At 42.1% G+C, this 22,214-nt stretch overlaps 1 protein-coding gene and 1 pseudogene across 1 annotated transcript in view; one reads left to right on the top strand and one right to left on the bottom strand.

The window, feature by feature from the left end:
* The window catches only part of LOC145391426 (uncharacterized), a 343,680-nt gene that overhangs the window by 22,725 nt on the left and 298,741 nt on the right, over positions 1–22,214 (bottom strand). Inside the window, exon 12 of the mRNA XM_080266038.1 lies at positions 21,618–21,740. Coding sequence (XP_080122164.1) covers positions 21,618–21,740 — 123 coding nt within the window. The remainder of the gene's footprint in view (positions 1–21,617; positions 21,741–22,214) is intronic.
* LOC145391569 (5S ribosomal RNA) lies at positions 6,626–6,743 on the top strand (annotated as a pseudogene).

The following is a 22,214-nucleotide window of genomic DNA, read 5'->3' as shown; positions in this document are numbered from 1 at the left end:
TTCTGCCATGATGTGTCCTTACCAGCCCTGCCCTGCTATCCTGCCCTACCCTACCCTGCCCTGTCTTGCCTTGCCTACCCTGCCGTGATCTACCCTGCTGTGTCGTGCCTTATCCTGCATTGTCCTTACCACTCACTCCACTCCACCTTGAGCCCTTCTACACCGTGCATTTTATTTAGCTATTCTTACCACAAACAGATTATTGCTACCCTCAGATGAATTTTATTAAAGACAAAAATGACCTCTCCCACTGGAGATGTAAAAAAGGGTTCATCTAATCTATCTAGTTCGAAGAGTTCCTCTTAAGCTGAATAAAACCGTCTGGTGGCAACAAGACTACACTATGTAAGTCATGTTATGTTTTTCCTATCCTCTGATAATATTCTGTTTAGGATAGAATTTTGAACTGGAGGGTTAAAGATTTATCAGTCCTTCAGCATGAGAGGTCTTGTATTTACTGAATATAATCGTCTGGACTTTGGAAGAAATAGCTTACGTCATGGTAATGAAGTGGTTATGACTTTCTTATGATGGCCGGTCCCATTATTCTATCCACCACAGTTATCTCTGCTTCAGTTCTGGAGAGGGACATCTTCCCGTGATGACACCGATATAACCAGACGGGATTAATCCTGTATACCTCATTTTTTTTTTTATGCGAGGAAGAAGGAACCAAAGGCCATGAGCCCGTAATAACAGTTCCTTCCAAGAGAAAAACAAAATACAATAGAGAGCCAAATTCAAGATCCGATCATTTCGAGATGCCTGGACACACTGCGTTTGAAAGACTGGAGATCATAGGCAGCAGGAAATACAGACAGAGGTAGACAGTTCCAGAGTTGTCCTGTTGCATAAATGAAGGACTGGGAGTAACGGTTAACTCTTGCATTAGAGAGTTGGACAGAAAAGGAATGAGAGTTTGCTGCTAGACTGGTGCTACGCGCCCGTCGTACAGGTGGAGGAATCCATGTAGACAGTTCAGAGGAGCAGTGACCATTGAAGTAGCGATAGAAAAGAGATAAAGATGCAACAGTGCGGCGAAGAGACAGAGGTTGAAGGGAGTCAGTAAGAGGAGGAGAGTTAATGAGATGAAATGCCTTTGACTCCACTCTATTGAGAAGAGCTGTATGTGGGGAGCCTCCCCACACATGAGAGTTGTACTCCACACAGGGGCGGATAAAACCCGCATATAGAGTTAACAATTGTGCAGGGGTAAAGAATGAACGAAGTCGGCTTAGCACACCTAATCTCTTGGAAGCAGATTTTACAAGAGATGTAATATGATCTTTCCAAGATAAGTCCCGAGTAAATGAAACCCCAAGCATGTTCAAGGATGATGCAGGATTAAGCTGAAATTATTAAACATTAGTGGGTATACCTGCAGAAGATTTTGTCGGGTTGATAGGTGTAAGAACTGAGTCTTTGATGCATTAAAAACAACCAGATTATTTTTACCCCAGTCAGAGATACGTGCCAAGTCAGACATTAGGTGTGCCATAGCCTCATCCCTTGTTTGTTGAAGTAACTGCTGAGATGGGCGTTGCGGGAACCGAATGGAAAGGAGTCATCAGCATATGAGTGGATAGGGTTAGATGTACAGCTTAGGTCATTGATGAATAAAAGGAAGAGAGTTGGTGATAGGACAAAGCTCTGAGGAACACCACTATTGATAGATCTAGGAGAAGAATGATGGCCGTCTACAACAGCGGCTATAGAACGACCAGAAAGGAAGCTAGCGATGAAGGCACAGATAGAAGGATAGAAACCGTAAGAGGGCAGTTTGGAAATTAAAGATTTATGCCAGACTCGATCGAAAGCCTTTGAGATGTCAAGTGCACTGGCAAAGCTTTCGCCAAAGTCCCGAAAGGAGGATGACTAGGAGTCTGAAAGGTAGGTGAGAAGATCGCCAGTGGAGCGTCCCTGACGGAACCCATACTGACGATCAAGAAGAAGGTTGTGATAGGAAAGATGCCTTAAAGTTTTCCTATTGAGAATTGACTCGAAAACTTTTGAAATATAGGACGTTAAAGCAATTGGATGATAGTTGGAGGGTTGGGAGTGGTCACCCTTCTTTGGGACTGGCTGAATGCGAGCAAACTTCCAGCAAGAAGGAAAGGTACAAGTTGACAGACAAAGCCGAAAGTGTTTGTCTAGGCAGGGTGTAAGCACAGAAGCACAGTTCTTGAGAACAACAGAAGGGACTCCATCAGGCCCATAAGTCTTGTTAGTACTGAGGCCAGTGATGGCAGAAAATACATCAGCTGAAGAAATTTTAATGTCAGCCATGGGAAAGTTAGAGGCGGGAAGTGATAGAGGAACAGCACCGGAATCGTCTAAGGTGGAATTGGAGGAGAAAGTCTGTGCGAAGAGATCTGCTTTATCAGTAGAAGAAATAGCTACATTCCCATCAGAGTAGAAAAGAGGAGGGAAGGATGATGAGGTAAAGTTGTTAGAAAGGTTTTTGGCAAGGTGCCAGAAGGAGCAAGAAGAATTCGAGTTGGAGAGTTGAGAGCATTTAGTACGGATGAAATTATTTTTAGCAGAGCGAAGAACAGACTTAGCACGATTCCGGGCAGAAACGTAAAGATGATGTGATTCAGGGGTGTGTTGGCTCCGGTACCTTTTGTAGGCCTCTCCTTGTTGTGGACAGCATTAGAACAAGCGTGATTAAACCAAGGCTTTCTTGCGTTAGTCAAAGGATATGAGAAGGGAATGTATGCTTCCATGCCCGAGAGAATAACCTCTGTAATGCGCAAGGCACACTCAGATAGCTCCCGACCATGGAAGCAATAATCATTCCAGGGAAAATCAAAGAAGTACTGCCTGAGGGCCGCCCAATCTGCAACTCCAAAGTGCCACAGACGACGTTTCCCTGGAGGGTCCACAGGCCGTACCGGAGTGATAGAACAGGTTAAGGTGACAAGGTTGTGATCAGAGGAGCCCAACAGAGAGAAAAGATTAACAGTGTAAGCAGAAAGATTAGTTGTAAGGAAGAGGTCAAGTATGTTGGAGCTCTCTCCAAGGCGGTCCGGGATACGGGTAGGGTGCTGTACAAGCTGCTCTTGGCTTGTTTACCAGGTGGATCAGTGAAAGGAGAGGAGAGCCAAAAGTGGTGGTGAACATTGAATCTCCTAGAATGGAGATTTCAGAGAAAGGAGAAATGGATAGAATGTGTTCCATCGTAGAAGTAAGATAGTTGAAGAATTTTTGATAGCCAGTAGAATTAGGGGATAAGTAAACAGCACAGATATATTTAGTCAGAGAATGACAGGAAAGCCGAAGCCAGAGTGTAGAGAATTCAGAAGAATCGAGTTCAGGAACACGAGAGCAAGATAAATCGTTGCATATATATACACAACAGCCACCTTTGGCTTTGAAATGAATATAGAGAAAGTAGGAGCATACAGAAAAAGGTTTGCTGTCAGTTGCCTCAGACAGCTGAGTCTCAGTTACAAAAAGAAGGTGAGGTTTAGAGGAGGAAAGGTGGTGCTCAACAGAGCGAAAGTTAGAGGAAAGGCCGCGAATGTTGCAGAAATGAAGAAGAAGTGAGTCAGACAGTGGTTCAGGCATCTCGAGTCGTCACCGGGAGAGGGGCGGAAGGTGTGAGCATTTATGATCCACCCGCCCTGGAGACTCCGAGGCTGAGTATTGAGACGCCATGATTTTTTTTTGAATTTTGGAAAAGGAATTGTAGTGTGTACTGTGCATGTAGTTTGGTGTAGATAGTTACAGAAATTTGTATTGGAGAGCATGCTGTCCTACTCTCTGTGTAACTGAGACACTGAAAAATTTCACCAAAGGGGGATGGTCAGGAACTAGTCCTGAGGGCTGATGAAACGGGAGCTCCAGCACTCCCTGTCATCAGCTTTCCATCCACCTCGGGAGTAATGCCCTGCTCGACTGGTGCTACCCTCCCATGCCCAGAAGGAAGGGTGGTGGACTGCGGGAGGGCATCTTCAGCCAACAGCTCACGAGGTTCACGTCGAGATGAGCCTCAAGCAACAACAACAACAACATCTCTCCTTCAGAAAGACTGCTGTGTAGGAGGCAGGCATACTTCCATTATGGATATAAGAACATAGGAACATAAGAAGAGAGGATAACTGCAGTAGGCCGGTTGGCCCATGCTAGGCAGCTCCTAGAAGAGTAACTGAACTACTAGAATGAAATAAGGACAGCAAAGAAGAAGGCTTTCCCCCGCCCTCCAAACCCTCCAGCCGAAGCCGGCAGGAAAAAGTCAGAAAGAACACCAAGCAGTATAGAAAAACTGGCGTGGACATTTTATAGGAAAGTGTGAAAGGATAATAGAGACTATGGTAGTGTGTATATATATATATATATATATATATATATATATATATATATATATATATATATATATATATATATATATATATATATACCGTATGTATATTTTTGTAAGGTAATATATTTTTCATATATCTAATAATGTTCGTCCTACCGAAAGAAGGGTATAAAGAATGTGGTACGGATAATCTTCGCTGACTATTGCTTACCATACGGCTTGGAGTGGATGCTGGAGCGTCCCCAATGAGAGAGGGAAGCGTCTGGAAACTTCTTGTTCTGTTGTTGGCAGATGATACCGTATTGTTAAGTGAAGATGAAGGGCAAGGCTTGGTGAATGAGTGTGGGAAAGTATGTAAGGAACGGAATCTAATGGTGAATGTAGAGACGAGCAAAGTTGTGGTTTTTGAGAGAAATGAAGTCTCTGAATGCACAGTGAGGTTGGATAGTAAGGAAATGGAAAATATGAGTCCAATTAAGTACTTGAGTAGTTTGATGATTAAGGATGAAAGTTTGAAGGATAAAGTGTCTGAAAGGGTACAGCAAGAATATAAGGTTGTTGGTTCATAAAAGCAGTGGTAAGAAATACTGAAGTGAGCATGGAAATAAAAAGGTCGCTGCATGACAGTATTGTGATACGGTCTCTGTCGCATGGAAGCGAAGCTTTGACCTTCTTAGAAGGACACAAGTCAAGAGCGAGAGTAGTGGAAATGAGTTATCTGAGAGGAGCATGTGGAGTTACATGAAGAGACAGACTGACAAATGAGGAGGTGAAAGATCGTTGTGCTGTGGATCTGGATGTTATAGCAAGTGTTAGGAGAAATACATCGAGGTGGTTTGGCCATGTGGTGAGGATGGGAGGTGAGAGACTAATTAGGAGAGTGTGTATGAGTGAAGTGAATGTGAAGGGAGAGACCGAGGATGAGATGGAGGGATGGAGCAGAGAGGTATATGAAAAAGGTCGGGTTACGAGTAGCCGGGGGGACAGCAGTGAAATGGCAGGAGACAGGGGGACCTGGAGGCGGATTAAGGCATGTGGCTATAGACAGATGGAAAAATAATGAGTCGGGATAAAAATTGAAAGAACATTCTTTTTCACTGGACCACGTTCTGGAAAAAGAGTTTCACACTGCCAGACATACGACGTGCCCAGCGAGACGGGATGGTTTTAAAATTTTTATGCAGAACTATACGATGGGACAAATATGGCTCAATACTGTGTCTGATTAAGGCCTCGGCATGAAGAGGCTCTTAAACAACTTGTGCTTTGCTCACTAAGCTAACACCATCCTGTATACAAAGCTCTGGCGACCTGACTGATCAACCAGTGTTGGATCTTCGAACATATTACAGTTTTTTTCTCTGTCATAGTTCATATATATATATATATATATATATATATATATATATATATATATATATATATATATATATATATATATGGATCCATAAGTATATATAAGGAAGAACAAGTGATATGGGAATATTCTGGTCTACCCTTTCCTTGTTCCTGCTAAAGCAAGTATACTTTTACAATAAATTTCCTCTAACCAAGTTTTCTTTTCTTTTTTATTTATTTATTTATTTATTCTTTTGTAGAAGGAAGTAGAAACATGAGAGAACTCTGCTTTATTCTTTCGTTGTCCTTTTCGGAAAACTAAATCAGTTACGACAAGGAATGGTTCGTAAATATGTTTGTGAATCCGGCATCCACAGCGCAGGTGACAAGTGAGGGTCCAGCTGTCAGTGAGGGTATGGTAATAGGTGTGGCGTGATCAGAGATCAGGAGTCGGGTTATGAGTAGGTTACTACATCAGTAACAATGATTACCATACTGACAACTGGTGGCGCTCCAGTGGATCTGCGGTAAAGAGGCACGAGTAACAGTGACTAATTTAAGCCCCTAATTTCTATAACAGTTGTTTCTTTACTCCTACGATTTCAAACTGTTATTGTTCAACTGAATTAGACTTTTCAAACTGGAGGGATTAGCTGTAGCTTTCATTAACAACAGCACTGCTAGAGATCCTTCTTGAACAAATCGTCTGGTGGTTGCAGCTTAATTAAAATGAAAAATATGTCGTTGTACTATTCAGGTTAGTAAGTTAGCGAGAAATAAAGAGAGCTGTCTCTAAGAACCAAAAAATCAAATAATTCATCAAACATACCAGCACAATTTTTACTCGTATTTGCATACGCTGATATATTTCTTGTTGAGCACGGGAATTATTACAGTCGTGCAGTTTCTTTAAAATCACTAAAAAATTGAGGTTCAGGAGTGCAACAGTGAGTTAGCAGTCTGTAAATGAGGGAAGAGTCGGTCTAGGCCATGCCACGTTGAGTACACCGCTTCCCATCCGATCAGCGAAGTTAAGCAACGTTGGGTCTGGTTAGTACTTGGATGGGTGACCGCCTAGGAACACCAGATGCTGTTGGCATCCCTACGTGTCAAGTGGGGTTGGTGGAGGATTAGTGCCCCTCCCTGTAAAACAATTAACTCTAAGCCCTTGGCCACCCCATTTGGGATACATGGCGTCTGGCAATGGATGGATGATATATTTCTTGTTGAGCACGGGAATTATTACAGTCGTGCAGTTTCTTTAAAATCACTAAAAAATTGAGGTTCAGGAGTGCAACAGTGAGTTAGCAGTCTGTAAATGAGGGAGGAGTCGGTCTAATTACATTATCACTAAGAGAATTGCTTGCTCTGACAAGTGTTTAAGAATGGATGGGAGCGAGAAACAGGGATGAATTTTAATTCTGCATTCGTCAACGCATCAGACTATACAGAGTCCTGAGCGTCAGAGGAATAACTTATTTATTTTTTATATTTTTTTTTTTTTCAAAATTTTCAACTTCCAGCCGTTCACAGACTATTATTTGTTTATCCCGTCTGTTGGTGGTGGTGAGGGTGGTGACCTGTGTGATGTGGTGGTATGGGTGTCTCTCTCAGTCGACCCACCCTACCCTGTCCCGCCCTGCCCAGGCCTCAAGTCCAGGCCCCTCTGGGAGGCAGCCAGGGTTGAAGGACTCTGAGATACTCCGAGGAGTCCCACTGGCCTGCAACACACGGAGTCCCTGTTAGTGATCGCGCCAGGTCGGGACGGGGCGGGATAGAGTAGAGCATGGGCAAGGTGAAACGTGTGGGAATTATGTCTAGATTATACTGGTTCATTCTGACAAGTGGATAAAAATGGGTTGGATGAGAAAGCAGTAAAGGATGTGTCTTTATTCCTGTAATAAATGCGGCTAGTCAGAGTCCATCTTTATAGCGATTAAGCTTAAGGTCTCTCCTGTTTTTTCCCGCCCTTTTTTTTATCCACATGCATAACAGTACCAACTTAGGGATCATGAAAACAACAGTGTTACAAGACAACCATCTTGAAAATATAACAGAAGTTTCAGCTTTTAGTGGGAAATCAGTGAGAATATTTGTAAGGAAACCATCTTTTCTGGAGTTGAGTATATAAGCATCCAATATCTGTTTGCCTAACCATTCAGCCTAGCCAGGAGTTACTGCCTTTTTCGATGGGTAAATCAGGTCAGGTAACGTTGAGACACCAAGAATGTTATAGGTCACACTTCTCTCAGCGATGATAAAATCAGATGGCTAAATTTCTTTAATCAATGTCGTCATAAATAATCAACAGTTAGGCCCTATTTTCACGCTTTGGTTAAAAAGCAAGCTCAGAAGAGCAGTAAAATATAATAGAAATAAAAGAAATATAATTCAGTGTTACATCAGGATACCAAACATTCCCTAGGAGCTAATATAAGTAAGTTAGAGGGTGTAGTCTGTAGCACCAGTCGAACAGGGCTGTACTCCCGAGGTGGATGGCAAGCTGGTGACAGAGAACTGGTGCTGCCATTTCATTATACCTTATTCAGTTTCATCTGAGAAGAGAAGAGCTTTAAGCTTTTGAAAGCTGCCAGCTGTTTAGTTGTCCGAGTGCATTAATTAGTAACTGTATTTTGAATATTTTTTTTTTATAATACAGTTTGACAATAAGATTGCTCAAGTAAAATATATACATACATAGTTATCTGCATAGCGTAATTTAAAAGCGAGGCCTTCAAAAACTCTATCAGACGGCCTAGATATGTTTGAACTTATCAGTTCTCATGATAAATCAACACTTTTGGACAAAGTTTTACAAGTAGGCCTACACTAATTTTTTTTTTCTTGATTCAGGCAAATTATGATAAATTATGTCATTACAGCGACATTATGTAAAATACATCAGAATTCAAATGAAAAAGGACATATTACCTGAATTTTGATAAATGGCTGGCATACAATGGGAGGGGGTAGGGGGGTAGGCCGCTCGTGGGAACGGCAGCCAGCCAAAAGAGGCGGGAACTGGGATGTCGCACTTAAGTAGACGAGTTTTCGAATTCACTTGGCAGCGTTCTGCTGTCCAATCAATTTACGTTATGCTTTCCATTTTCGCATCACCGGTAAGTTTTCAGTCTTTTTAATTACGAATATCTATAGGTACAACAGCTGTGATAGGCTATATTGCAGGCTGCGGAATATTTAAAAGTAACAGATGACACAGCTTTTTTTGCCCAGGTCTACCACTGATAAAAATTCACGAAATATATCATAATTCAATGGAATCCCGATGTCTTAATAGGTTATATTTTACATAATGTCGCAATAACGACATTACTTACCTTCATTTGTCTGAACATGTGAAAAAATCAAGATTCTCGTAAAACTTTGTCCGAAATGTTCATTTAGTACTAGAATTGAAATTTTCAAGCATATCTAGGCCATCTGATAGATTCTGTAAGGCCTCGTCTTTAAATTACTTTATGGAAACAACTATGTATGTAGATATTTTACCTGAGCAATCTTATCATCAAACTGTTATTGGTACCTGTCTAATAGAGATTATTCAAAATACAGTTACTAATGAATGAATGCACTCGGACAACCAATCAGCTGGCAGCTATCAAAAGCTTAAGTCTCTTATCTTTTCAGATGAAATCGAATAGGCTATAGCTCTTAGGACCTGTTCTTGACCATCTCGAATATGCTCACCATGGCCAGCCAGCCCTTTGGTGGGCAGTCAGGCTGCCCTGGCGAACAGCCAAGCTGCCTACCAGAGGACTCTGGTGGGTGGCAGAGCTGCCCACCAGGGTACAACCCTGGCAAAAAGCCACAGAACCCCGACTGGGACAAACAACGGCCCGGCCCCCTTTATAGAAGGGGAAATCAAAGAATGAATGAATGACCATCTCTGCTGAACGTTTTTGATGTTTTCATTAGCAGAGAGTATGCCAGCATATTTTCACAATATCTACCGCCAAATGTCTGCACACTACATGCACTTTAGACATCACACTTTCTGTTCCATGCACCCTTAACAGTGGTTGCTGCAATTTTAAGATCAGACGAGGTGATGTTTCGGATTGTCAGCATCGGTTGGCTAGGGATGTCATCACAGTGCTCTATTGGTTACAACCATAAATCACGATCGTTATCGGAGGAATGCGGATTCAGCCTTATATCTTACCAACATATCTGGTCTTGGTGCCAGTCTGAATTCTGTTCACTTTTTCTTTGAATCCACATCCTCTCTACCTCTATTCCTCACAGAAACCCAAAGCTATCCCTATACTGACTTATCCCCATACAGTTTTCCTGGTTACCATCTCCTCACTAACTTTCGTAATAAGGGTGGCACTTGTTGCTTTATTATATCTGAATATCCAAATGACACTTTCATGAACTTCAGTGCTATTAATTAGATTATTTATTTTACAGACTACCTTAGCATGACCAAATATATCTATATACTGTAGTTTATCACTCCTCCAGTGCCTCAACAGAACCAAGTTGCGTATCTAACTCCATGATCACACAGTTGACCATTCTTAACCTTACCCTTAATACTGAAAGAGTAAATATTGATTTTAACGTCCATAATGTAGAATGGTTATTGTATTACTCTAGGATAATGACACTGGTTAAGAATGCGAGCTGCTGGAAGAATTGTTTAATTTCATGAAACTGGTAAAACGACCAATCAGAGTACCGTACCTCATAACCCTGAACACAGTGTGTATCTCTTGAACCTATTCCTGAAAATGAAGTGAGATTAATACAGGGTAGAGGTACTGCCACTGCTTAGATCTTCTGACCACAATCTCATCAAAGCATCATTCATCAGTTGCCCCAAACCCCCATTCTGAACCGTCAGAGGGAGCAGATGGCATTAGGATAGGGCAGACTGAGATGGATTTGGAAATTATGTATCTGATATTCCATGGCAGTCTTTCCTCTCCACTGACATCAATTCTGCCCAGTCCCACGTTGATGACTGTCACGAATTCGTGGCACTGTATTATGCGAATTCGTGACACTATATTATTATTATTAGGGGAACTAGTTAACACCAGTGAAATCCCAGAAAAATTCGCTCAGTTAACCGTCCTGACTGCACTCTGTTGGAATTTTTTTTTAAACTCCTACGCGCCGGTTGACGTGTATAGCCATCAAGATTTGAGGTGTGGAGCACTGCTGGTTGACATGATTAGCCACAAGCATCTTCCCGTTACCCTTTGAACCCTCAGCCATTTTCTATGACAACCACAGGGTAGGTAGGTCCCCTAGGTACCCCACTGATGTGCAACTCTTCTGTACACAGCACTGGTAGAGTGAAGAGTCATATCTTCATCCTGCTCCTCATCTGATTCTGTCTCCCTGCATGCAGGGCTGATTGCATCATTGACCCCCGCGAAAGTTCTGGCCTTATGCTGGAGAAAGGGCTCAGTGACAGTGCCATCGGTTGTGCCTTGGATGATACAGTGTCCTCACATACAGTGAGTGATAGTACTTCTTCAGAGAAGAAAATGAGTTACCATGTGGAAAGTGAACTCTCTTGTCCTCTGACCCCTTCCCGCTCTCAGATGTCTGAAAAAGCTCCCAAACTGCTGCAGGAGGAGGGCAGGGCCTTCGACAGTGGTGAGTTCACTGAGGAAGAGGAGGCTGATAACCCAGCACACCGAGCAGGTGAGAGTGGAGTTGGCGGTCATCTGGGAGATAAACACCGAAAAGCCGTTTCACCACCACTCTCACCACCTGTTTGGCGCTGTCTCACCCTCGAACATGCACCTTCACTTCAGCCGAGTACTTCAAGGGCAAAATCACCACAACTGGGCGCTTTAGGAGTGGAACTTTCCACACAATCCCCACTTGGTGTGACTAAGCAGGAAGCATCTCCCTAGGGAGGGCCCACGTCAGGTGAGTCATCACCCCCATACTCCCCCACCTCCCACACCTCGCCCTCTCCTTCCTCCTCACCCTCTGCCCATAGGCATGGACGTGGCGTGCATGCACTCACAAAAGACGTGTTGTACTTGGCAAACGGCCTGTTTTACCAGGTGTGAGCAGAGTGGATACGTTTGTATGGGAGGATGGGGCAGGATTTGAGCCCTCCGTGCTGGAGTTTGATGAGGAAGGAGCAGGTGTTCAGGAAGATGAGCTTCCCACATGGCACTGGACTATTAGCAATATTATCTGAGATATTCACCTCTGCCATCATGCAATACCTGATGAATGAAATTAATTTCCACCAGGATATGAGGATGTGGCTGGACGTGGCTGCCAGTGAAAGCACGCACACGAGGGACTGGGAACATGTGGAGGTGGGGAGTTGTTTGTGTGGCTAGCCCTTACCATGTTGATGGCACACGTGAGAAAACATGTGCTCCATGACTATTGGTCGGTTGAAGAACTCGTGGGCACACCTGTCTTTGTTAAGTAAATGGCCCATGACAGGTACCTGGCAATCCTAAGGTTCCCGCATTTCAGCAGAAATTATGGGCCTGCACCAAATGACTGGTTATGGAAAATTAAACCCATCCTGACAATGCTCAAGGAGTCATTTTCCAGGGCTTTCTGTCTGTGTCAGAAAGTGGTAATTGATAAGTCTCTGATGTTATTCTGCGTCAGGTTGGCATTTATTCAGTATGTGCCATCCAAGCATCACCACTTTGGACTAAAATTCTTTGTCCTTTGCAACTGGAAAACTGGATATGTGCTTAATGTGATGGTTTATTTGGCTACAGATGTTGATATACCTAGTGACGATCCTCACGGTTTCTCGGCATCAGTCGTGAACGTGCTGATGGAAAGGTATTTCAACAAGCACAACATTCTGTACACCGATAAATTTTACACAGCCCCAGTGCTGACCAAGTATTTGCTTAAATATGGTACTGGGACCTGTGGTACTGTCTGTGCAAACAGAAAACATTTCCCTGTATTCCCAGCAGATACTGAGAAACGAGCCCTTCTTACCAAGAAATGTAACAACATGTTAGCCCTTCTCTGACATGACAAGAGAAGGGTTAACATGTTGTCAACAGTACATAAGGGTGTGTTTAAGGAGACGGGAAAGGTAGACTACAGGACTGGGGAACCTGTGTTGAAGCCAGATGCTGTCAATCATTATAATATCAATATGTGGCTTGTTGGTAAATCGGACATGCAAATTGGTGAGGTTAATAGCCTTTCTAGGTCCTGCCGGTGGTACAAGAAGGCGTTTTAACACCTTGATATCGCCGTTCTGAACAGTTTCATATTGTTCAAGGAGTTTGACAAGAAACCTCTCTTTCAAGATTTTGAGAGACAGCTTGCATGTGAATTTCTTGAAGAGTATTCAACTGAACAGGTGCCTGGTGCGAGGCAAGGGACGCAGACAGCGCCAACAGCTGACAGGCTAAGCTGTGCAGAGTACTTCCGGCAGCACAGGCTGGTAGAGATTAGCCGTACCATTGCAGGTCGTCAGGCGTACAGGCAATGCCACGTCTGTAACACCACCAAACGCCATCCCCCAGCACGAAAAGAGGCAGCCTACCAATGTGCAGAGTGCAAGGTCCCCCTATGCCCTGAATGTTTTTGCGGGTATCACTCCGAACGTAATTACTGAGCAGGTGTGTGGGAAAATGTAAATAGTAAACAGGTATGCACAAGTGTGTTATTTTTTTATACATAAATGAAATGTTAGGTATAAGTTATATCTAGTAACTGTTATGATATAAATGTTTTAAAACAAGTTTTACAAGTACAGTGCAATAAGTGTTACTGTTTATGGTTAATGGTGAAACAAATATTGGAAATACCTAGAATTTGCCTACCTGTTACATAAAAGAAAACCACTAGTGAGTGGGCCAGAAAGAAAATTACCTGGTTGGCTGTAACTAAATTTTTCCCCTCAATACTCAGAAAATAGTGCTGAATATGTGAGCATAAGCATATTTGGGATGTGAAGTACAATACTGTAAGTTGCATATAACATGTGGTGTGTGGGATGAAGAGAAGACGGAGGGGGGTGCAAGGAACAGCGTGGTGGAATGAAGAGGTAAGACAGGTTGTGGCACAAAAGAAGAAAACATACAATGAATGGATGAGAAATAGGGGCGTAGAAGAAGTTGAGAGGCGGAAGAGAGAGTTATATGTAGAAAGGATGAGAGAAGTGAAAAGATTAGTAAAAGAGAGTAAGAAGGGAGTGGATGAGGAATTTGGAAGGAATTTGAGTGTAAAGTGGAGGGACTAAGAAAATGTTCTGGAAAGAGGTGAAGAGAGTAAGACAAGGTGGAAGTGAAGTTAGCAGGGGAGTGAAAGATAAAAATGGTAGATTACTAGTGGAGAAGGGAGAAAAAGTGAGCAGATGGAGAGAACACTTTAAGGAATTGTTGAATATAAAGGACGGAAGGAATGCAAGTATAAGTGGCTGGGGAATGGCTGGGAGAAGGAGGGAGGTGAGAAGACAGGAAGAAATCAGTAGGATAGAAGTTGTGGAAGCAATGAAGAAAGTTAAATTGGGGAAAACCCCAGGAATTGATGGAGTGTGTGGTGAAATGCTGATGCATGGGGGAGAGATAGTAGTAGAATGGATGTGGAAGACGTGCAGATTGGCCTGGGATGAAGGTAGAGTCCCGGAGGATTGGAGGTCAGGTATAATTATTCCCTTGTACAAAGGAAATGGGGAAAAAGAAGTGTGTGGTAATCATAGGGGCATTTATCTTCTTAGTGTAATAGGAAAAGTGTATGGTAGGATACTTATTGACAGAGTTAGAGAAAGAGCAGAGGAATTAGTTGGAGAAGAACAGGGAGGCTTTAGGAAGGGAAGAGGTTGTGTAGATGAGATATTCATTCTTAGATCTTTAGTGGAAAAGTTTCTAGAGAAGGGAAAGAAGTTGTATGTGGCTTTCATGGATTTGGAGAAAGCATATGACAGGGTAGATAGACAAGGATTGTGGAAAGTATTAAGAATATATGGAGTAGATGGGAAGTTGTTGAATGCTGTGAAGAATATGTATGATGGTGCTAAGGCTGCAGTGCGTGTGGATGGTGAACTGAGTGAAGTTTTCTCTTTGAAGGTTGGGTTGAAGCAGGGATGTGTCATGTCTCCATGGTTGTCCAATCTGTACATGGATGGGGTAATAAAAGAGGTACAAGGTAGGGTAGTGGATGTTGGAGTGGCCCTGGTGAGAAAGGATAGTGTTTGGAAACTCCCTGTACTGTTATTTGCAGATGATACTGTGTTGTTGAATGAAAACGAAGGGGAGCTGCAAGGCTTGGTGGATGAGTTTGGGAGAGTGTGTAAGAAACGGAATCTAAAAGTGAATGTAGGGAAGAGTAAAGTGATGGTCTTTGAGAGAGGTGAAGTCAGTGAATGGACAGTGAGGTTGGATGGTGAGGAATTGGAAAATGTGAGTTCGTTTAAGTACTTGGGTAGTGTGATGAGTAAGGATGGACGTTTGGAGGGTGAAGTGCTTGAAAGGGTACAGCAGGGAAGAAATGTTGCTGGTTCCTTGAAAGCAGTGATAAGGAACAGGGAAGTGGGCATGGAAGTGAAAAAGTTACTATATGACAGTATTGTGATACCAACTCTAACGTATGGAAGTGAAGCTTCGACGTTGTTGGAAGGACACAAGTCAAGAGTGAGAGCAGTGAAAATGTGTTATTTAAGAGAAGCCTGTGGAGTTACATGGAGAGACAGGCTGACAAATGAGGATATAAAGGAGCGTTGTGGTGTGGATATGGATGTGATAGGAAGCATTAGGAGGAATACACTGAGGTGGTTTGGCCATGTAGAGAAGATGGAGGGTGCAAGACTGACGAAGAGAGTGTATGTGAGTGAGATGGAGGGGGGGAGAGGGAGGGGGAGGCCGAGGATTAGATGGAGGGATGGGGTGGAGAGGTATGTGAGAGAGGGGTGTGTGAGTTGGGAGCAGGGCAGTGAAATGGCAGGGGACAGGGCGACGTGGAGGCGATTTGTTCGTGGCCACCCCAAACGGGATTGAGGCGTCTGGCAATAGATAGATAGATAGAATATTTTAACAATGCCCGTGATTAGTACAAATCAGTCTGAATTTTGGTACAAGCAATTACCTCATACTCAACCATAGTGCATGACACAGACACAGCATTTACTTGTCAAAGTACAATTACCCGTAACTGTGATGTCAAGTGCAATTATAAGTGCCGTAGAGAGGGAAATTATTATATTTCACGCAAGCAGTGCGTGCAGAAAATCAAAGAGCTATTCTTTTCCCACACACCTAAGGGGCATAGTGGCACAGTGAAATGGGCAGAAAACCCTATGGGGAGCCACATGGACAGGGTGATGACTCATCCTTAAGGGAAAAGTTGAAGAGTGAGTGGAAAATTTCAAATTCCTTCCAAGGACGCTGGGGCAGTGTTACAATCACCACTCCGGTCAGTGCTGCCAATGTTTGCCAGCGAGTCCAAGGTCACTGCCAGTGGCTCCTGCTCGGAAGCAGCCCGCTGAAGCATGGAAAACCAGTCATCTTCAGCTTATCCTTCCTGATCGACTGGACCACCTGGAGACTTCAGGATACTTTCATTTGAGAGAGGACGAGTTGATGAGTCTTATGCATCTCTATTTTTTTTCTGTAGCTATAATAGTTTGGCAGATATTAGGGTTTGAAGTAAGGGTAGTTTTTCCAAAATATCGGAAATCCCCCGTAAGGAGTGGGCGATGTCGGAAAACCCCCTGCGGATGGAGGTTAAACATTCGTTATTGTTTCATAAGTGACTTTCTTATGCACTACCTTGGTGCATTACTGAATGATATTTTTATGTATATATCATTCCCATGACAGAAGATTTACCCTTCGTCTGGTGGTGTCTTACCGGCGACTCCAATCTTGTAGCCCCATGACTCCATATCTCCAATTAACAGAATTTCTTTCTGTTTTCTAGGCTTAAAAGCATAAGCTAGCTTGATTGCATGAGTGAGTGAATAAATTTGCTTTAAGTCTTGTAACGTAAGAATTTATCTAGCTGAAGCTAACAAATTTACAGTTCTTCTCTTTGAGAACGATTAAATGTAAAATTGTGTTTCATTTCTCCATATTTTTATTACTTTATTTTCTTGCTTCAAGTCTGCACAAACTTTCCTTGATGATAATCATGGCTGGTAGTTAAATCAGTCCTTTCATTTTTATTTGTGCATGCTAAGAGTTGGTGTAAGCAAGAGCTTGAATTAGTATTACTAAGTTATTAAGGATCTCCTTCCAGGAAAAAAATTATTTTGATTTGTCAGAGGATAAGGACATTTTGTCTCAGAGGCCAACAGGACTACTAATTCAGCATCCATGAGTATTATTATCTCTCACTGGGTACTATTTGAAGAGAAAGTTTATAAATCTCGTCTTTAGAGAACCGGAACGTAAGCCAGAAAAAAAGAAAATACTCTAATATCATTAGTCGATCCACCTCGTGTCAGTGGCGACTTTACCTCCCTTGATAGGTACTGGTTTATTCCACTCCCCCTAGTAACCATCCATCCATCCATCACCCAATCCTATGTTGCCCCATGAGATACGTAGGGGGCCGGGGCTAGGCAGGTTGGGCCTAACATTTAAGATGAGAGTGACCAGCCTCACTCATCCCTGAGTGGCATTACGTGAGCAATAAACCCCAACCACCCCTTAGATATAAACCTACACAGGCTAAATCTAATTGGGGCACCTTAATTACCCACTAAACCACCAGGCACCACAATTTGATTATATGGTTACCACCCAGGGTAGTAAATGGTTTCCTGGTGTACAGGAAACCATTTGGTTTGTCACTCAGTGTAAAGTCACCCACAGGCAGAAGGAAGAGGAAAGAAAGAAGGAAAGAAAGACAGGAGAGGAAGGAGGGAAGAAAGAAAAGAGCAGACACCCAAAGCAGCATTACGTCGAGTAAGTTGGTATGGAATTATTCATACCTTGTCAACAATTTAGTAACAGATCGAACTCACCAAAATGACTCGACTCCAGTCGTGCCAATGCAACGACCGAAAATTTTTTTAGCACATAACTTTCTTAAAGTAAAAAAAAAAAAAAAAAAAAAATCCCGAAACCCACTAGAAACTACGCAAATGTAGTAATAAATCTCGCAAAATCAAACTATCTTCATAATTAAACGTCCAAACTATTAAATAATCTTAGTGACAACAGCATATTTTGGTCAACTCTCATTTCCTTCAGGAGCAACTTTAACAAATCATCACCCATTCCCCCACTAACTCTTCAGAAGGAAACACTGAAAATGACCACCGTGAAAAGCTAACATTCTTGCCAGTAGGTTTGCCTAAAATTCTATCTTAAATGAAGTTAATTGGAACGTACCTGTTCTAAAACTTGATTTCCCTGAAATGACGCCACTAAAGACATATACTTTATATGTAAAATGCATCTTAATTTACCAACCAACAAAGCTCCTGGTCCAGGTGGGATTCCTCCAATAGGTTTGTGCAAGTGTTCCTCAAGAAATTGTCTCTCTTCCAGCTAAGTTATTCTGACTATGCATGTGTAGTTTTTCATTCTCTAATTCTTGGAAGGAAATCAACATCCACCCAGCTCCAAAGAAAGGAAGTTCTTCTGATCGCAGACCCATAGCTATAACATCTGCTCTTGGTTAAGTTTTTGTGATTGTCATTAACAGACACAGTTAAACATCTCAAATCCAACAACTTGATTAGTGACAGACAGTACGGTTTTCGTCACTAAACATCCACACCTGATATTGTATACTTAGTCTCGTTACTCATTCAGTCCACCAGTCAACTGACCAGCGTGGAGAAACCCATGAAGTAGCTCCTGTTATTTCTAAAGCTTTTGACAGTGTGTGGCACCGATCTTTGCTTTACAAACTCCATTGCAATGGCCTATCATCGTTTGTTCCAATGATTTCCTCGTATCTCGGCAACAGATAGATAAGAATAAAGATAGATGATGTATATTCGAATTTGCACTCAAATAATGCTGGCGTACCCCAATGATCAGGCCTGGCTCCAACCCTCTTCTTCATTCATATTAATCACCTATTGTCTGTCGCCTACAATCTCATTCACTTATATGTAGATGACTCAGCACTTCACAGTTCCTTTACACCAAACCACCTGTTCAAAAATTTTGATATCTCTAACTCCCAACTCAGTGCAACAATCTCCATAAGTCAAGACTTGTCTAAGATCACTGAATGGAGACATAATAACTGCCTCACTTAATGCTAGGACATCGAAATACACCCAGTTTACTAAAAGACAGATGTTGCCTGATTCCTATATAACCTTCAATGTTTCCAATATTCCTATTTCTAAAGATATTGAAATTCTCGGTGTTTCGCTCAACAATACCCTCTGTTGGACCTCTGACGTTAGATCACTTGCTAAAAATCGACTGAAAGAAACTTGGATTATTGTGCAGAATCCGTAACTTCGTCACTAACGAGCAGTTGGCTATAAATTACAAGAGTCATGTGCACTCTTACTGCTCACCTTCGTGAAGTGGATGTGGAAAAGTTGCACCAAAACAACTGGACAGCATTCAGAACAAAGCTGTAAGAATAATTAATAACCTTGCAATTACAAATTAACTACCTCCAAGTAAGATGGATTGTTGCCTCACTTGCAGCTTTATATACTTTTTTGGTAAATGCTAAGAAGTTGCATCCATTCAGCCGCCTTTCCCTGAGCTACACGGACATCTGGTAGTGCTCATGACTGAACAGTGTATAAAATAAGGAAAAATGATCACTGTACATCTAAGACAGAGTTTCGTGATCCATTATCTATCTATTTTCCGGATATTATAATTTTGAACTCGTACACCAAATATATTTAGTAGTAAGATTAAATGTAAATAAGTAAAACATAAACTAAGAATACGTTGAAAAATATCCTTACACATCTCCAAAAACTTGATTGAGATAAATGGAGGCTAATGCATACAGGTATCTGTACTAGTGAATAAAAATTGTATAAGTTAATTAAAAAAAAAAAAAAAAAAAAAATATACAATTAAACTTATCGTTATCTCTTCGTAAATTATTTCCAAGACTAGTAGAGAAATTCTGGGTAGGCCATATTGCCAAACGTTTTCTACTTACCCAAACAAGTATTATTGATTGCACATAATGAGTTTCATTTACACAAATTCAGCTTCATCACTGCACAAATCAGATTGATCCTTGCACATTTTGTGATCACTGCACGCTTATATTAAACTCTGTGACTGAACAGTCACACAGCCCTATTGCAGAACTTCTGCCTATCAGAATTCCTGAACTACTTCTCTTTGAACTCCCTTCCCCAGATTATTTTCTTCACAAACTTCAACCTACAGCAGTTCAAATCCCACTGTTACAGAATTTTTAAAATGAATCATGGCACCTGCAATCTGGTGTATGCAGGATTTCTAAAATTTGTTCTTCCTTCTCGTGTTCAACTTCAGTAAAAAAAAAAAAAAATAATTATGGTGGTGCAGTGAATGTTGTTTGACAAGTGGGGTTAGCTAATATATGAATATATACCTCCTGACAGTATTAGGGTCACTAAGGACGATAACCATTATGACCTCAAGACCTGAGATGAGGAGATTCTAGGGCGTCCTTCCTTGACAACCATTGCTTCCATCTGTGTGTGTGTGTGTGTGTGTGTGTGTGTGTGTGTGTGTGTGTGTGTGTGTGTGTGTGTGTGTGTGTGAAGTTGATGGCAAAAATCGCACACTGGGACTTTGGGTAAAAGTAACTGCATGGGTTGAGAGCTAGTTCACTCGCGCCAGAGTGGTTGTCAGTGGGAAACATCTGACTGGACCTCAGTTACAAGTGGAGTTCCACAAGGTTCGATTCTAGGCCCGTTTTTAAATTTATATTAATGATTCTGACGTGGGCATTATCAGCTAAGCTGCAAAATCAGCAGACGACAGTAAAGTTGAAGCTTATGCCTCATCATTAGAGAAAACAGAAAAACTACGTTGGGACTGTTAAAGTAGGAGAGTGGTTTGGGCAGTGCCAAATGCCACTCCTGGGCAAGTGCAACATTATGCAAATTATGCAGATGCAAGAACGAACTACTCTATATCAGGAATTGCCATCATCTGTACTGATTTCGAGAAAGATATAGATGTTATAATCAACTGTGACCTTTAAACCTCACACAGTGCACTGAAGCAGAGAAGAAAGCACATACTGTACGTTTCTATGTTAAACAAACAGGCAGTTTACATATTGTAATATGGAAATAGTCTTCCCTCTGTATACTTATACTGCATGTTCGCACCTGAAATATGCTGTGCCACCCTTTAAAGAGTTCGGGGACGAGCGACTAAACTGACCCCATCCATCTAAGGTTGCAGGTACTTTGGCCTCTTTCGGTAAAGCGTTTGTGCGGACAGCTAATGGAGGTTTTCAAAATTTAAAACATTCACTACCAGCACAAAATAAGCTTAAATAGCAGCTCAACGCGTAAACATGGATGGAAGCTTGATCTGAAGAGTTCCCCCCATGAAACATAAGGTAATTTCTTCATAGCCAAAAAATGAATACCCGGAATCGGTTACCAGCAGAGGCAGTTCAGTTCCTCCGTAGACCAGTTCAAGCTAGGGTAGACAAAATCTCGTTAGGCCTATCGCAGTGTTGAATTGAATGCTTCCTCCTTTTCTGTAAAACCGACCTTTTCCCCCAGGTTAGATGCACTTCTTTTTCTTTGCCGTTCTGCAGGTGAGAAAGGTGGATGGGCACAAGCTTCAACTTTATTATACTTTTCTCTAACTAGTAGACTTGCCATGTGTACCTGTCAACTCCTTGGTACGTCGTAAAACCTTTAGTGGTAATACTTGTCCTTGTAACTCTCTCTCTCTCTCTCTCTCTCTCTCTCTCTTTCTCTTTCTCATTCTCAAGGGGAGGAAGATAGGGGGTCTGGGGAAGACGGACAGTTATGAAAAACCTAAGAAAGAAAGAACGAAGGGGTACAAGTGAGCCGCTGCCCCCAACTCACCTATGATCTTAGGCAGCTCGGCCTCCAGGATGCGAACCCTGGCATCCAGCAGATTGAGCTTCTCCCTCACCAGCGCCACCGTCTCCAGCAGCTCTTGGAACCCTCGCCACTCCTCGCCCTCAGCTGGGGTCATTTAAATGGTAAACATAAGCACAATAAAGAGTAACTGGTACAGTATATAAAGCAGTATTCAAAATGCTATGAAAGGCTTCGTAACACTTCTCCCTTTGTGATCTATTTTCAGCTTACACGTTAACATTTTCTAGGATGTTATTTATATGGCATAGTACATACACAGTTTGCATCAGTTATATACAAGAGAATATTGAAGAGTGAAGAGTAAATCACTGAGGAAGAGGTCCTGCAAAATCTCCAAAGTCAATAAGAATTCGATTCATAATAGCAGGAGGATGAATAATACGAGTATTAAAGCCAGGCACAGGAATGAGCTCATCCTCCTCCGACCAGAAGTGAAGTATTTTCAATTTTATGGTTACTATTGCCATAGATTTTTAATCTACTTAATGGTGACTTTTCGAACTGCAAGAGATGCATGTCACATACATTAAAATCTTCACTGCTTAATGTCCTTCAGAA

The sequence above is a fragment of the Coenobita brevimanus genome, chromosome 18 (genome assembly GCF_032717465.1).
Source record: "Coenobita brevimanus isolate Jiangsu-jjx chromosome 18, ASM3271746v2, whole genome shotgun sequence".
Lineage (NCBI taxonomy): Eukaryota > Metazoa > Arthropoda > Malacostraca > Decapoda > Coenobitidae > Coenobita > Coenobita brevimanus.
This window is presented reverse-complemented; position numbering and strand designations above follow the sequence as displayed.